The following is a 17692-nucleotide window of genomic DNA, read 5'->3' as shown; positions in this document are numbered from 1 at the left end:
AAAGTGAAAGTGTTCCCTATTAAGTACTGTAACACACAGGAGAAGTCAGACCTTTTCTTTAATTATTTCATAGGCTCTTTCATACAAATACTGTTTGCCTGTACATCTCTTGCATTCTACCAGAAAGGAAATATGTGTGCTTGCTATACCGTTCTGGTGGCCCATGAAAGTAGACTTTATGCCTGCATAACAACTATAATACAGTCATTATGGTCCAACATTTATATATTTAAAACCTTTTCTCTTTCAACAATTATAAATCATAGTCAAGTAAAAAACAAAGATAAATTACATGTTTTAACTCCTTTAAATCATTATATTACGAATGCTGGCATCCACATTTACGAAACAAATCTGTGCCACCTGCTGAAATACCCCCACTGACATTTCGTTGTTCATTATCTACAATCAGACACTCTTCCGTCATTGGGGAAGGTTGAGAAAAATAAATAAGAAAATAAATAGGATTTCTCCACCATCAAGAAGCTGAGAAAGGGCTGAATGTGGCTACAGGAAGGCTGGTGTTGTGACACATATGGGCCACCCAAGAGAAGGTTCCGGTCTGGCAAGCTATCATAGATGAGAGGAAATCCGTCAACAGAGACAAATTAATCTGTTTTTAAACAACAGACCGTACAAAATACTGATTGTTTGATAGATTTCTCTGCAAAGAGGTTGCTAATGATGCCAACACATTCTGCAGAAAATGTCAGGCAAGTGAATACTTTCTATGGCCCTCATTCCACAGTAAAAGTCATCTTAATTTCATAACATCAAGGGTAACAAGTCGGTAACAGTTTGTGTGTATGTCCAGGGTTGGCCGGAAGCTGGTGCTGCCCCCTGTGGCTGGGGGTGGAATGTCTCCGGTTAAGGCAGTGTCATGACCTGTTGTGACCGGCTTCTGTCAGGAGTAGATCGTGATGACCTCACGTCCTCCCCCTCTAACCAGTAGCACTCTCTCCAGTCCCTCAGTCAACACCTCCAAGAACTCCATATCTGTTCTGGGGTTAAGGAAACACCACTGACAACATGACCGCTGATGCTCTCGCTGCATTGCACTCCTTCTAATGCACACAAGTGTGATCTGCAACAGATGATACAGACCATGGAGTGACTTAGATTTCCCACCACATTTAAAAAAGAAATAATTAAAAATGTAAAAGAATAATAGCCTACTGGCATGACGACTGCCTATGACCCCTGGTGTGAGCATTGATTACTTTGCCTTATGATGACTGTTGGATAGATGACTCACTTCCTTAAACAAATGTATTGTCGTAAGTCGCTTTGGATAAAGGCGTCTGCTAAATGCCATAAATGTAAATGTAAATGTAATTTGAGGTGGGAAAGAAGTGTCACGCTTTGATTCAAAGGTGAAATATCCCTCTCTAACATAGAGAGACACTGGTAGTCTGTTGTGTTGGCACTAGTTCTGGCGCGCCAGGTATTGGTGGAAGGATACAGTTCTCGTCTCCTTCGGTGTTTCGCGGCGGCCCCGGCATGTTGAGCAGCACCAGGCGGGCGTCGTGGGATCTGTTCACGATCACCTCGTTCAGCTTCACAGCGGTGTGCATCCGCCGCACGTTGGACTGATCCCTGACACACACACAGACACACACACACACACACACACACACACACACACACACACAGAACATTGAGATTAGTTATGACCAACTGGGGCATTGCACGGTAAATAAGCTGTAAGATATTGCAACACCCCAGACATAAATCAAAGGCATCAATGACAGTCCACATAAGAAGGCGGACCTGATGTAAACCCTGCCCTGTAGAAGGTAGACAAAGGAGAGGGGGAACCAATCTCGTTAGAAGAAGAGAAGAAGAAGCTTCGCTTCTGCAACCTCACACAGGACTCACGGTTTGAGACTGATGAGCTCTCTGAAGTTCTCTGGCGCGTTGGTCCTATTCCGCCTCTCCGCGTCGAACTTCTCCCTGGTCCAGGTCATCTGGTTCTTCTCAGCGACAGGCTCCACCACCTCCTCCTCCTCGTCTGAATACAGGCTGCCCATGCGGATCAGGGAGTGTCTGTCCTTCACTAGCTGGGCCTGTAGGGGAGAGAGAGTAGGGGAGGGCGGTAGCCTCGAGATTAGAGAAGTGGGCCAGTAAAATTTGGTGTAAAATCTGCTGGGGTGTTAAACTCGCAACCAGAGGGTTGGGGCCAGGAAATATGTGTGTCTGTGTGTTCTTACGTGCATGCGTGTGTGTGTGTGCGTGCATACGTGCGTGCGTGTGTTTGTGTGTAACATGGACCCATACCTCTCTGTCTCTCTCTGCACTGGATAGCCTCATCTGCCTCAGCATCTGGGACCTCTGCTCCATCATCAGAGTACGCTCATACGTGTAGGCCGAGATGTCACTGTCATGCTGAGAGAACAGTAGGTTGTTGCTTTCAGATGGCACATACTTCACTTGTAACAAACTGATGCTTGCATTGACCTTTGAATACACTAAAGATAGGAAGTTATCGAAAGAAGAAGTTGGTTATCTGTTGTACATGTGTGTGTACTGCTCTCTCTCACCATCTCCACCACTTCCACCTCCGCCTCTATCCTCAGCTGGTACAGAAAGGTAGCCAGGTCCTTCTTCATCTGGATGCTGTTGTCGTCCATTTGGGCCACAGTGAAAATGCGCATCTTGCATTTCCTCCACACCTGAAACCGTAGAAAATAAATTCATATTTGGTCAGATTTAACATTGGCCAACACAACCCTATCTTTTTTTTTTTAAATATGTTTTTAGAGCATTTCTGCTTTATTGGGATAGAGACAGTAGAGATTGACAGGAAGGATGGGAGAGAGAGGAGGGATGACATGCAAGACGTGTCGAGAGTCGGAATCAAACCAGGAACCTTGCGATTATGTGGTTTGCGCATTTGTGTGCTACGCCACTAAGTGCCCCAGTTTTCTCTTTCTCATTGAGGTTACCTTGTGCTGTTTGAGCAGGAAAGGCAGCAGCATGAGCATGCCTCCGTCGTGAACGATCCACCACACGTCGATGGTGCCGTCTGTGAAGCGCTCGTGGTTGCTAGGGTAGAATGACACGTTCTTGGGCACCATCAGAGCCAGGTGGGCAGCCGTGGTACAGCGGACTGTGTCTATGAGGGGGCACAGAGTGGCAGAGATGGTTTTTTTGTTGTTGTTGTTTTTTTTACTATAGAATGTGAATTGAATGCTTCAAACGATTCAAAGGGCAGAGATAGCGCAAAGCTAGTATTGTGGACTACTCAGGAGCAGCCTGGTTTACAGTGGTCAGGGGTCTTACTGATGAAGGTCTTCCAGGCGCGGGGGTCTTCGCTCTGCCTCCAGCCGTAAGGCCAGCCCATCACCACCGTGTTGTGCTTCATGCCCCCCAGGCCACAGGACTGGATGAGGTGGGCAATGCCCTCTCGTACTTTGGACGCTACCACTACCTGGCAGAAGCCCTTAACCCTCTCGATCTCCATCATGTTCTTAATGGCCTGCCGGGAGGAGGATCGGAGGAGACAGGCAATTAGCCTCATAGTTTTCTACATGAAATGCTCCATTTGAGGCCTCACTTAAAGTGAGGGTATGTCTACAAGGGAATCTAATGGAACCCGTTGAAGGGCTGAAGGCAACAGCTGTAAGCAATCATAAACATACAGTTAGCATTATTTGATGCAGGGAAGTACTGTAACCCTACACTACCATAGCAGACACATGATCAGAGAAGTATGTGCAGTTCCAGCCCTAACTCAAGTCAAGACAAGTTTATTGGCCATTTGTAGGTGTGGGAATACATCCATTGGAATTTTTCATTAAGCTCCACATACATGACACACAACAACATTACATTAAATACATACAGTACCAGTCAAACTTGGTCACACCTTCTCATTCAATGGTTTTTCTTTATTTTTTTTTACAATTATTTTCTACATTGTAGATTAATATTGAAGACATCAAAACTATGAAGGAACACATATGGAATTATGTAGTGAACAAAAAAGTGTTAAACAAACCAGAATATGTTTTATATTTTAGATTCTTCAAAGTAGCCGCCTTTTTGCTTTGATGACAGCTTTGCACACTCTTGGCAAGTTCGTGTCCAAACTTTTGACTGGTACTGTACATGCATACATACCTGCTCAGAGGCCTGCGTCTCCCCGTAACTGTCCAGGAAGTTGCCCTGGATGACAGAGCCCACTATAGTCAGGCCTTTCCCGGCCTTCAATTGGGAGGCGAATGTCAGCAGGCGAGGGTACTTCACATGTAGATCCTCATCTAACTTCAACAGCACCAAAACCTGGGGTCTACGTCAGGCAGGAGTGTGTGGTCGGGGAGGAGAGATAAACATCATGAGAGACGGACAGGGAGGAGTCCTGTTGCTCAGAGTTCAAATAGAAAATCAGGAGAAAGTGAGATAAAACTCTCTTCAAGCCTGTGTTGGTGGAGATCTGAGTTGGTTATATTGAATGTTTGAAGGGGGATTCGTGGATATTTGAGGAGGAGGTTACCACCGGATGTCTGAGAGCATGTTAGTCACCTCCAGTTCTTGGTATGGGGCGGTCCAGCCTCCAGCCGCAGGAGTGCGTATCGTGCACCACTGAGAGACAAGCCTCGTATCCCATCACCCCACTCCTTCTCTGCTCTGTGGGAGAGAGAGAGAGAGAGAGAGAGAGAGAGAGAGAGAGAGAGAGAGAGAGAGAGAGAGAGAGAGAAAGAGAGAGAGAGACAGAGAGAAAGACAGAGAGAAATACAGAGAGAAAGACAGAGAGAGAGAGAGAGTACATTGTTTATTGATTTCTATGTACAGTGACCTGCATAAGTAATGGGACAGTGAAGCATTGTTTCTTCTTTTGGCTCTACACTCCAAAAGGTTGGATTTTAAATCAAACAGTAGAGTAGAGATTCTCAGCTTTTATTTGATGGTATTTGTGTACATATTGGTTTCACCATTCAGAAATTGAATTTTTTATGCATAGTCCCCCTATTTTAGGGTACCTAAAAGTAATGGGATAATTGGCTTGACAGGTGTTTCTGGTAAGTCAGGTGTGTTCCGTCGCATCCTTTGTGCAGGCATAAGAGAGCTGTCAATGTCTAGTATTGATTCTAGGCCTTTAAATGCCTTTAAAGTTTGCTATTGGTGTGAAACATGAGGACCAAAGACATGTCAATGAAAGTCATTATTAGGCTGAAAAGAAACATGGCCGACACCTTAGGCCTTCGGACATTTTGGAACATCATTAAAAAGAAAAGAAAGCACTGGTGAGCTCAGCAATCGCAAATGGGCTGGTAGGCCAAGGGAAAATTCCACAGTGGATGACCGAAGAATGCTCATACATAATTAAGAAAAACACCAAAACAACTGTCCCACAGATCAGGAACACTGTCTGGGGGGTAGATGTCAACTTGTCAGAATACCAGCCGAAACTAGGAAGTACAAACCACATCCTCAAAGGATGGTCAGGTTACAGTTTGCTAAGAAGTACCTAAAAAGCCTGCAGAGGATTGAAAAAAGATCAAGCAAATGCCTTGGAATTCATTGGAAGGCGCTTCATCATACAGTAAGACAATGACCCAAAACATACTGCCTTAGCAACTAGGGAGTCTTTCAGGGCCAAAAAGTGGAAAGGTCTTGACTGGCCAAGTCAATCTTGAGATTTAAATCCAATTGAACATGCATTTCATTTCCTAATGCTAGGATTTTAGGCAAAAAGACCAAACAAACAACAACTGAAGATGGCTGCAGTACAGGCTTGGCAGAGCATCACCAGAGAATATACCCAGCGCCTGGTGGGGTCAATGGGTCGCAGACTTCAGGCAGTTATTGCATGCAAAGGATTGCCGACCAAATACTAAACATGAGTGCTTAATTTGGACGTTTGATAAATCTGTCCCATCACTTTTGGGTACTTTTGGGCTACGCGTACACATTTCTGAACGGGGAAACCAAAGCTGAGAATCTCTACTTTAACCTCATTGTACTTGTTTGATTTAAAATACTTTTGGAGTGTAGAGCCAAAAGAAGAAAAAACGTTTCACTGTCCCATCACTTACGCAGGACACTGTAAGTCCCTGCCAATTCAACCAGTGCCCCAGCAATCCTCACATACCCTTGGTACTCGATGTACTTGTAGATCATGCCGGCGATGACCATGGCCACAATGGCGTAGTACCAGGATGAGATGAACATCAGAGCAAGACACATGCTCATTCCCAGGAATGACAGAGCCCTAGGGAGAAACACACAGAGTGTGCAGTCAGGTTGCAGAACCAGACAGCAAAACAAAAACAGCTGACTGCTGGAAGCTTCAATTTAATGCAAATTGCTCTTGGCCAGTTATAAAGTTGAAGGACTGCCTCTGTACAGTCTCCTAACAAAACGTGCATGCAGAAGCGATAGTACAAAGCCACCATGATGTACACATATACATTGTACGATAGTGTGAAATCTGCATGCTTCCACAAAGCACCATGAGAAATCAATTTAAAAATTGTCCCAAAGCCAGCTCGGACCCGGGACGTTCAGGTTGCAAGTCCCCTCCCCCCAAACTACCTCCTAGCAAACTTTCTTCCTGCCGGTTGATATTGAATGCATGCATGTTTAGCTGGTAACTACTATTGTGTGCAGGTGCAGGTATCCTATTAGTGATTGACTTGTCATCTTTACACAACTACCAAAACAGGCCAGCTAGCACATGACAGAACTCAGGGCTGATGAAAACTAGTTACTAGTTACACAGAAAAAAAAAAAATTCTACCTAGACAGCTAAAGAACTATTTTATTCTACAAGCGTACTGGTATTATCCTTCCTCCCAACCAATGTTTGTGGTAAATGTCTGAAGATGGAGGCTAAAATGACCAAAATGACCAAAACAGCACATATAGTCAACAGCTCAAGAAGAATTTAATACGCTTCTCAGTGGGTCACCTGAGAAACCTCACGAGCTTATTCAAATAAAACAGTGTGCGTGCTGTAGCACATTGAAATGTACAGTGTACCCAACACACCCACGCATATACAAATGAGCAATATGCTGTTTATGCACACATACCAATGCCCACATGCGACTATACTTACCAGTGGTAGTATTTAAACCGAGGCCTCCAGTTTGGTGTTCGCAGCAGAGTCTGCACGGCACAAGCTAAGTTCACAAACAGATAGCACATCAAGAAGAACCTGTTGAATAAACAGGATCAGGAGGTTGGATTACTTTGTAGAATTACAATACTGGACCATGAAATAGTCACAGAATGCATGACTAGCTCTCTCAGCTGGTTGCCAAACAGAAAAACAAGAGAGAAGAAGTAAAAATCTAATTCAGAATCCCATCGTGACCTTAAACATCCACATCCACATCCACTTGTGATGTGTGTACACAGTGCCGGTTGACATGAGCTGTTTGAATCCTAAGTATTTGTCTAAAAAAGTATAAAAGTAAGTCACTTAAATAAAGTACAGTGTTGGTGCTCTGAGAGTCTTTGCGATGAGGTGGAGTGGAACAAACCACTGGAGACATATGATTTAGATTACAGTGAGTGGGAGGAAAAATTGTGTAATTGGAAAAAGTGATCTCATTTTCATGAGGTCATGAGTTTAAGAGATGCATAAATCCAGCAATACCCAACCAACGTATAATATCTATTGTCTGTGGATATGATTTGACCTGATTTGACCTGAATGCATGCATGTGTGTATGTGTGTGTGTGTGTGTGTGTGTGTGTGTGTGTTTGACTCACATAGAGAGGATGGGTGCCACCATGTCCAGAGAGGCAATAAGGATGCCCAGCTCAGCAATGAGACCAGTCAGGAGTAGAGCCCATGTGGGCTCCCCATTGGCCTTGCCGTGCCCAAACACCTACAGCAGGAAATAAGTGGTGCCATTAAGAACAGGATCATGGCCAACTGAAGTCACCTATTTTTCATGGTTGGTTATAGATTAGGATTAGGGTGTTTTTCATCAACCTTTATTTGTCCAGGTAACAGTAAGTCTCATTGAGATAAAATCAATTTTACGAGCGAGAAAGCAAATATTACCTCACGCCCAGGGGGACTAAGTACGTCTTTCAGGGAAAATGATTTGCACATACCGGTATCCATAAATGATTTGCACATTCCGGTATCCATATATATATTCAAATGACTAAGCAAAGACAACCTAATGTTATCTCTGGTCTCCTGGGTTTCTGTTAACATGATCTGTTCGCTGTTTAACTCAGCAGTGTTTTTCATATCTAAAAATATCCACATCAAAGATATGGAGCTGGTAAACATGTTGTCTGGCTTGACTTGTAAGACACATGGAAAGAGCCTGGTCTTCGTGCTACGTGCACAAGCAGTTGTGGCACCTTTGTGTGCAGCTAGAACAAGTTTAAATTCGGGTGGCCACTTGAAAATGTACGTTCTGGTGAAAACGGCCAATGACAATACAGTTCCATCCATGCCATAAAATGGGTGTGGCTGCGGTAGGACAGTGTATGATTGACAGACTGAGTGAGCGTCCTACCCTCAGGAAGGGGATGATGTTGTCCTTGGCAATGGCCTGTAGGAGACGAGGGGCACCGGTCAGGGACTGTAGCCCCGCCCCCACGGTGGAGAAAAATGAGCCTATGACAATGACCCAAGGGGAGGGCCAGGATAGAGTCCCCACGACCAGATTCTTACTGACAGCGTCCCCAAACCTGCAGAACACAACAACAGTTAGTGTTTATACACACCCCTAAAGTAGGCTACTGAGCCAAAACGTTGGTGGAATACATATTACTGCAATGAGAAGAGTAGAGTAGATGTGCAGATATCATTTAAACTAAGTTTTGATATTATGGTCCATTAGTAGGCACTTTGTCTAAGGGTGCACATTCTTCATTCCTCATTATTCCAGTGTTTATTTATACACGGGAACGACCCTGTGGCTGTCGCCGTATAGTTTTTTGCGCAGAGAAAACAAGAACAGTCTGTAAACATTTAAAAATGAGAGTGACGACATGCAGTAACTGCAGGAGGAACCAAAAAGCCCAACAAGGCCTTGTCCAGTACCTCCCCTCGGTGGCCACGCTTTACATACACTCACTGAACACTTTATTAGGAAAACCTGTACACCTTCTCATGGTGGAGGAGGTGTAATGGTGTGGGGAATGTTTTCTTGGCACACTTTGGCCCTGTTAATACCAATCAATAATTGCTTGAATGCCACAGCCTCTGAGTATTGTTGCTGACCATGTGCATCCCTTCATGGCCACAATTTACCCATCTTTTAATGGCTACTTCCAGCATGATAATGCACCATGTCACAAAGCAAAAGTCGTCTCAAACTGGTTTCATGAACATGACAATGAGTTCAGTGTTCTTCAGTGGCCTTCCCAGTCACCAGATCAGAATCCAATAGAACACCTTTGGGTTGTGGTAGAACGGGAGATTCACAGCTTAAAAGTGTACCTGAAAAATCTGCAGGTGCAATCATGTCATCATGGACCAGAATCTCAAAGGAATGTTTCCAATGCCACAAAGAATTGAAGCTGTTTAGACAGCAAAGGGAGGTCCTACCCAGTATTAGTATAGTGTTCCTAATAAAGTGTTTGTGAGTGTATATTCAGGACCAGAAAACAAACAGTGAAGACAAACAAACAGAAAGATAAAAGAAAAGCTAAACCCAAAAAAGCGCTAGAAATAAATACATAAAACAGAGTCCAAGTGCTACACAAGAGAGGTATGATGGACAACAGATGCTTCTTTCTTAACCAAGTAGGGGGATGCAAATTTTCGGCAGCCATCTTACATTTCAGGATAATGATCTCTTTGACAGATTGCTCCCATTTCACACTAGCAATCAGCTGCAGTAAAAAGCCAACAAATCAAAACCAGATGGGCTTGTGTTTTAAAGGCTGAAAAGAATTAGCTCGATGTTGACTTACTTGTCCCTCAGGACTACCCCTTCGATGCAGGCTCCAAACAAAACAACAGAGCTGAAATCTGATATCAGGGCATTAAGGGGCACAAACAGGAACACAGCTGTATCAAGCCTCTTCTGGTTCTTCTAGACAAAAGCTGCATATTGTTCATATATACATATTGGCACCATGAAAGGATACAAACTAGGGAAGTGGTGGTGATGGCCAGGATGGTCCCGACAGGGATGGACTTCTGAGCATCTTTGAGGTCCCCAGATCTGTTTGAACCTGCCATGATACCTTTCGGAAAAATTAAGGAAATCAACACATTATTGACAACAATTACTCACAACTAAAACACGGTCATGTACTTGGCTAAAATTTGTAAATTCAGAACCTCAATGTGGACACCAGATCGACAGTATTAAACAAGGTGGTGGTGGCACTGTGCTGCTAAATCTTTGTAATTTGTAATTTCATAGTTTTCCTCCTCTGAATGTTAACTCTTCAATCACTGAACATGACTCCTCTCCTACACACTCCAGCTGGTACTGAGGAATCCAGTTCCTTATTCTACATTTAGGAAAGGTCTGGGTTGCCAGATATTGGTTGCCAGGTCTTACCTGTGGCAGAGGGGAAGAAGATTCCCACCAGGAGGGTGAAGGACGTAGCAATGTCTGCAGACACGTACAGGCCAAAGTTCTCCATAGCACCATGGACATCCACAGAGGGCAGACCAGCCTTCTCCAAGAACTGTCCTTTCTCTAGATAGTCTCCCCACATGTTATCTACCACACACACCAACCACTCAGCATTAGACTTATTCAGACTGCAAATTCTTACATAAATCAGCATAGAAAACCTGCGTAGAATAAGTTTTCACTTGATCATCATTTTATATGACTGTGCTTCCATCGATGGTGTGAGGTTACCTCTGATGATGCCACTGGACAGCCCTGGGATAGCCTGGATCTCTGTCACGTTGTTCTGGCTGAAGTAGTCATCACACTGAGAGATGCTCATATTCCCAGCACCGCAGAACTTTATCCATAGCTGACTGGGTACCGTCAGATTACCCTCCATAATTGTCTTCCCACACACGTCAAACTGATCTCTCACCAACGTCCTGTTGCCCAACATGCATATCCTGGAGAAGGAGTGAAATGATCATTGGAGGCATGGGAGGATGATACAGTAACTTATCTGTATGCTCACTTTGCATCAGATACTATATGGCTGCACTGGAAAACACAGATAGGAGGATGTGTATCCAATGGGTTCAGTTCAGGACAAGTAAAGCAAAGGAAAGCACAGCCAACGGAACAGCACATGTCTTTCTTAGGCTTCCGGTGGGACCAACTAAACAACAACAATAATAACCCCAAATTAAATGCCATGATTCATCCCACTTCCTGTTGAGACAAGTAAACAAAGTGCCCCGGCCTCCTTCTACACAGACTTACGAGAACTCTGGTGGGTGAAAGATGGATTTGATCGTCCCAGCGTAGATGGACACAATGGAGATTATGACGCAGGCTAGGAAGAGGGAGGCCAACTTGTTGACGTATTTGACCCCCACGAAGACCACCACTGCCATGAGGCTGAGGCAGATGGTGCCGTACACTCTCATGTTGTTGAGAATGGCGCCGTCACCCCCATGTGGGTCTGTTGGGTGGAATATGGCCGCCTGGGGAAGCAGGTATTTCTGTGTGTGTGTGGGGGGGGGGGGGGGGGAGACGTGGGTTACTTCGGGGTCATGACAAAGCTGCCAATTCTTTTCATATGAACAACAGCCAATAATTCGCTACCTTAATATACTGTGTATGAGGATCCAAAGTTCTTTCTTCTCAGTTCAGAAAATGTTATCATCCCCCATTGTTTACATGTAAGCCACCTAAATGTGACTGTGAGTATCCTCACGACAGGGTTCAGAGGTCATGACTAACCAGGAAAATCTCGATAGCCCCCAGTATGTACATGGCAGCAGCGAAGGTGGTACCGAGGTAGAAACAGAGTCCCACTGCGCCCCCAAACTCAGGGCCCAGGGAGCGGGAAATCATGAAGTACGCCCCTCCAGCTGCAACACAAACCAGACCAAAATACAGATAGCAAGATTAAAACCTATCTAGAGTCAAAGGAGATGGTGTCAGTGTTGCTGTTACTGTTGGAATGTTCTCAAGCTTATATATCGTTACCTGGGACAACACCATTTGTTGCTATAGCACTCATGGATATGGCGGTAAGCATTGTCTATGAGACAGAAAGTAAGAAATTAGATCACCACAAGATAGTTACACAATTAATGCTGTTAATCTACATAACATGTCCAACTAGGCATAATTCATGAATTATACTTGAATCATCAACAGCTTTAATTTCCTTTGAAGTAAACAAGTGATATCAGTAGAGGGGGTATATTATATCCCCCTGGTAATAGCAATTGGCAGGCTCAATTTCATCAGGGCTTTTGGCATGGGGACAAGAATGGTGTGTAAAATGGTATCCCACTGTACAGGAAAGAGGGTGTGTGTGTGTGTGTGTGTGTGTGTGTGTGTGTGTGTGTGTGTGTGTGTGTGTGTGTGTGTGTGTGTGTGTGTGTGTGTGTACTAACACAGGAGCAGCACATGAAGACGATGAGGAAGGACTGGACGATGCCGGCTGTGCCCACTATCCACGTTAGACGGAGGAAGAGGATGACGCCAAATATGTTTTGTAGACAGGGCAGATAGACGCCCATCAGGGTGCCCATGTTGGGTGACTGCAAAAAAAAAAAATACAGAGAGAGAAGATATTGAATGGCCATGACATTTCAAATTCAAAGTTGGTCAGATGCTAGTCGAATGTCAATATATGTCCCACGTCATTGGTTGTATGGATCCAGCTATATGCTTCAACTCAGAATGAATGGAAAAGATGGACACCGCATAATTTCCTAAATGTTTCCAGTAATTTTGGGTTCCATTCAAATTAGTACCATGGCGGTCCTCTGTGGCTCAGTTGGTAGAGCATGGCATTAACAACGCTAAGGTTGTGGGTTTGATTCCCGCTGGGACCATATATACTGAGAAATGTATGCACTCATCACTTTGGATAAAAGCATCGGCTAAATGGCATATATTATTATACTATGTAATTAGATTTTACATTTAAGTAATTAGCTCCAATCTAATATCAGTCATGAAACATACTGAAGGATAAAGAGGGCAGGGGAAATCAAACAAACAAAATGTACAGAAAACTGACCACTTAATGAAAGTACTGTATGTTTGAAAATGTTGTCAGGAAATACTATTGAGAAATAAAAAATGGATGTATGGATCAAATTGTTCTGTTACCAAGTTATCATGGCAGCACTGTGTTAAACAGTTTTACAGTCATAGTTCCTGTATGAGTGCCCATGCATTACGACACACTGGAAACAGCTTATTGATCATAAGTATTGATCTTGTGTTTCAAGGTCGTTCATGCAACCAACTCTTAGCTCTCATCAGGGTGCCCTATGGGGACAGCCTGTTCCTAATAGCCACCAACAAATCCCAGTACATGGACACACAAAGTCAGACAAGACAGAGAACGAGACAGAGAGCGAACAGTCTGAGTCTCGTTGACCTCTGACCTTGGGGGCCTTCCTGCGGGATGTCCCAGCGCTCTCGGCCTCCTCATGCTCCTTGGCCCCCTGGGTAATGTTGGTGTAGTTGACCAATCGGCTGAGCAGGGACGACACCTTGGGCCGGATGTCCAACTCCTCCTGTAGGACGAGACAAGGGAGAGCTCTGCACATGGTTTTGTAGACGACGCGGGATCATGCAAACTGTGTTTAATGTATAATGTGCCGTGTGAATGTGTGTCTATGTGTCCTGTGTGTAGGTGGGAGTGGTGGTGTGGAGAGCAAAAGCAGGGCTCTCATAGTTTTACAGCGTCACTGACAACTTGGATGGTTTGTTAATAAAACGGGCTGTCCTGTACTTTTGAAAAAGCAGCAGGTGTTTACAGTCCCGTCCAGTCCAGGACCAGTAAAGAGAGTGGGACGTTTTGTCGGAGTGGAAACAGGGTGCCTCACTGACCTCAAACAAGGCCAAGTTCCTGTCATAGAAATCTGTCTTCTTTGCGGCAGCATCTGCGCTGCTGAGGAATGGACTGTCCTCTTTGTGATTTCCATGTCCTGAGGAAAGAGAGATGGAAGGAAAGAGATATGAGATGAATGAGGAGGAGCAGGGGTGGGATATAAATCTCCTGAAGAAAAAAAACAGCAAGTTTGTTGGTTAAAAGAGTTTTTAAAACCAACTCCCATTTTGAATGCTGGTATTGGGAAAGAGTGCATGAAAAAAAAGAAAAGAAAAACATGGTGCTATTAGGAAACCAGACGCATGACATTTGAAACTAAGTTAATAATATACAGGGAGCCGCAAAATTAAATAAAATGCTTGCCATGTGACGAAACCATCCGACTGTACAAGGAAATGCTTCAGAAGAAACAACTCAATGGCTCAGACAGTGTATCATAGCTGTACTTTCATCCATGGTTGAATCAATCTAATAACCCCTGAGAGGGATGCTTCTTGTTCCGTGAGAAGTTAGGGTTAGGCAAAGGACAGCCTGTTCCCTTCAATCGTTTTTCCACGCACTGACCGAACTCAAATGTTCCCACAATCCCCCCCCCCTGCCTTAAAGAATGACATCACTGTCTCTCACGCCCCCCCCCCCCGGTCTCATGCTTCTGAAGTGGAGGAGAGAAAACAACTGGACTTCTTTAGATGAGGATAATAGAACATGATCATGTTTCAACTTTGACCTTCATCATGAAGGCTTACCAGTGCTTCTGGTGAGAGCAGAGCCGTGAAAAGTCAAGCATCCAACATTACATTTTGCAGAATGTGGCGACCCATCACTTTAATCAAGATGAAAGACAAACCGACTGAAAAAACAAGTTTGCATACGGTGTACTTTGCATTTGCATAGTGTAGATTCATGTCCAAGCAAGACCCATCAAGACTCATCAATGGGTCAACAAGACCCGTCAAGACTCATCAATGTTCAGTAGGGCAGAAATAACCCACAAGTTCATATAGAACTTCCTCCTCTTTTTGCGGCTTGTATTTTCTTTCTCTTTGACACATCAAGCAGAAACAGGCACAATGCTTGAGGCAATAGCTGCACACAATGCACACACAACACACACACACACACACACACACACACACACAACACACACACACACACACACACACACACACACACACACGTAGCTGTACTACAAACACTCCGCACTATAGATATTCAACCCACTAGTCTGCAAGTATGTCTGAGAATAAGACTAATGCAAGATGCTCTCGCCTATCTCCTGAGAGCAGAGTCAGACCCCCGCATCGCCAATCCACACCCACCTGTGTCTGCCGCCACATTGCCATTGGAGCTGCTGAGGGTGGCCATGTTTCCACGCTGTGTGCAGAGAGCCATGTACTCTGTGCTCAGGCTTGGGCATAGTCAGGCAGCAACCAGGTCGCCCTGTCAACGAGGGCAGATTCTCACTGAGGGGCCTGATCCGGTATGCACAGCGAGGGGGCACACGCAGGCGCACACACAAACCAGGGCGCGCACACACACACACACACACACACACGCACGCGCACGCACGCACACACACACACACAAACACTCACAGACGACGGACAGACACACATTGTGTGGATATACTGTATGTGTCGTGCACACACAGAGGGGGTTCTCTAGAGCAGAGGCCACAGCTTATAGAAAGCACAGGCTATTATAAATGTCTGTAGGCTGGCCTGGCTGTTCAGACCTTTTTTTTCTGCCATTGAGGGCCAACAGAATGTTTGTATTACTGTCATTTTAAAAAGCTGACTTAAGTTACAATTACAATTGCAGTGTTTATACTTCATATACAGTAGCAGCTGTTTGTTAGATGTGTTTGTCATATGTCTCACCACAGGCATGCTGCCAGAAAAACTGTACAGCGCTTGTTTGCTCATTAGGACGTCATTGACAATGTGCTGGGAAACACAAGAGCAAAACTATAGAAATACTGTCCTCTAGTGTCCATTTTCTGTTGGTGCTATGTTAGAATACTAGTGAACAAATGGAGAAAATAGTTATTTCCACCATAACGCCATATCACCAGGCTCAGTTCTCAGCAACTGTACCAGCCTACATAGGTAGATGACCCAAGGATGCTGTACTGATCTTGAAAAATAACCGGAATAAGCCCCTCTCTCTCTCTTCACTGCTCTCTGGCTATCTCACAACTACGACAAACTCCTCAATCACTCTTATTAAAAGGATGGAGGGGGCAGGCCTGTTAATGACCTCACATTGGATGTTTAATTAAAGAGATTAAAGATTAACACGGCTGTTATGAAGGCACACAGAGTCCCACCGTGCAGCAAAGAAAAGCACAGGGGCTATACGGGGCTTGTCCCAACAAGTCAACGGTGCCCCCGCAAGAATGCCGCGCAGCCACAAGATCAAAGGCTGGCAAAAAAGCAAGACTGCCGATCCCGCTGAGTTGCACACAACAGTCACTTCTGAACAGCTTGTTACGACTGTATTGTACAAGTCAGCATAATACAGCATTCACTTTTACTTTGTTTCTGTGACAAACGACGTTTGTTTTAATCAGCACAGCATCTGTGGCTGTCAAGAAATACAGTACGATGAAGTTTTAGGGAATGTTCCATCTGCTTTGTACAGTGTGAGTGTCTATCACTCTCTTTTACATGTAATAGAAACCTGCACTGAGACCATCATCAGTTAATGATTGCTGTCATTTGCAGTTTCTTTTTAATCGTCAAAACATACTAAAACAAAGGATTCAGAAGGCAGCACCAACACAAATGCAGAAGCGGCCTGCTAATCCCTAGTTCCATTTGAGACATTAACCTTCACCAAAGCCAAAGTGCACATGGACTGGAATGGTCTGACTGGAATTGACCTGTTGTTTACCTCCACAACCAATACAGGGCAAACACACATATTCTCAAAGTCACAGTAAGTTCACAATAACCCAATAACCTGAAGTCACACAGCCACTTATGACATTATCAGAAACCTTTCAAAGACAGAGGAAGAGTTTGTGTTTACATGTGGTAACTTTTCATTCCTATGACTGAGTCACTAATGGCCTCAGTCACAGGTCAGAAAGCCAGAAACTTCTGCATGTCAGCAAACACTAAAGCCGATTAGTGGTGGAAAACAATTTCTCACCTCATTAGCTGCTTAGGTAGGAAAGCCTATTTGCTAAACTTCTCCTTTAATGAACATTTAAGACTTCATTAAGAGGTAGAGAAGTCATGCAGCTTACAGCAGGACGCTCAGACTGGAGTGTGGTCAGTTGGCGAAGGTTCCATTCTGTTTAGTGGTGTGAGTGTGTGTGTGTGTGTGTGTGTGTGTGTGTGTGTGTGTGTGTGTGTGTGTGTGAGAGAGAGAGAGAGAGAGAGAGAGAGAGAGAGAGAGAGAGAGAGAGAGAGCGAGTACGTGAGAGAGATATTAACACTACATGCAGGAGTGTGCATGTTTGCTTGGGTATGTGTGCGTGTGCATGGGTGTGGGTGATTCTGACTTTGTGTGGAGACCAAACAGGTCATATTTATAATGTAACAGGACCAACTGGACCAATGTCAAGATCACCCAGTAAATCAACATTAGCTCAACTCAACAGACACCAAAGTCTATCAGAGATGTCAACCAAACCTAAGGTAGGTACACAACAACACTAGGAGGTCTCAGACAGAGTTCTGTTACATTTTGTAGTTCCAGTGCATAATACCTTGATGTTAGTTTGTCATTAAAGTGTAACTAATGTATA

At 44.4% G+C, this 17692-nt stretch overlaps 1 protein-coding gene across 1 annotated transcript in view; it reads right to left on the bottom strand.

Annotated features, from left to right (window-relative positions):
* Positions 1 to 39: 39 nt before the first annotated feature.
* slc12a4 (solute carrier family 12 member 4) overlaps positions 40 to 17692 on the bottom strand; it is a 22241-nt gene continuing 4588 nt past the window's right edge. The window contains exons 2-24 of the mRNA XM_083691610.1: positions 13935 to 14032; positions 13487 to 13618; positions 12482 to 12628; positions 12066 to 12120; positions 11817 to 11947; positions 11334 to 11575; positions 10803 to 11017; positions 10494 to 10658; positions 10072 to 10170; positions 9895 to 9952; positions 8490 to 8664; positions 7723 to 7841; positions 7064 to 7162; positions 6095 to 6214; positions 4525 to 4629; positions 4123 to 4291; positions 3283 to 3478; positions 2946 to 3115; positions 2541 to 2672; positions 2278 to 2385; positions 1879 to 2066; positions 1463 to 1596; positions 40 to 996 (exon numbers count right to left, since the gene is read on the bottom strand). Of these exons, the coding sequence (XP_083547736.1) occupies positions 905 to 996; positions 1463 to 1596; positions 1879 to 2066; positions 2278 to 2385; positions 2541 to 2672; positions 2946 to 3115; positions 3283 to 3478; positions 4123 to 4291; positions 4525 to 4629; positions 6095 to 6214; positions 7064 to 7162; positions 7723 to 7841; positions 8490 to 8664; positions 9895 to 9952; positions 10072 to 10170; positions 10494 to 10658; positions 10803 to 11017; positions 11334 to 11575; positions 11817 to 11947; positions 12066 to 12120; positions 12482 to 12628; positions 13487 to 13618; positions 13935 to 14032 (3149 nt within the window). The 3' untranslated portion in view covers positions 40 to 904. The remainder of the gene's footprint in view (positions 997 to 1462; positions 1597 to 1878; positions 2067 to 2277; positions 2386 to 2540; positions 2673 to 2945; positions 3116 to 3282; positions 3479 to 4122; positions 4292 to 4524; positions 4630 to 6094; positions 6215 to 7063; positions 7163 to 7722; positions 7842 to 8489; positions 8665 to 9894; positions 9953 to 10071; positions 10171 to 10493; positions 10659 to 10802; positions 11018 to 11333; positions 11576 to 11816; positions 11948 to 12065; positions 12121 to 12481; positions 12629 to 13486; positions 13619 to 13934; positions 14033 to 17692) is intronic.

This window comes from Argentina silus, assembly GCF_951799395.1.
Source record: "Argentina silus genome assembly, chromosome: 19".
NCBI lineage: Eukaryota > Metazoa > Chordata > Actinopteri > Argentiniformes > Argentinidae > Argentina > Argentina silus.
The sequence above is the reverse complement of the archived record's forward strand: the minus strand, read 5'-3'. Positions and strand labels throughout refer to the sequence as shown.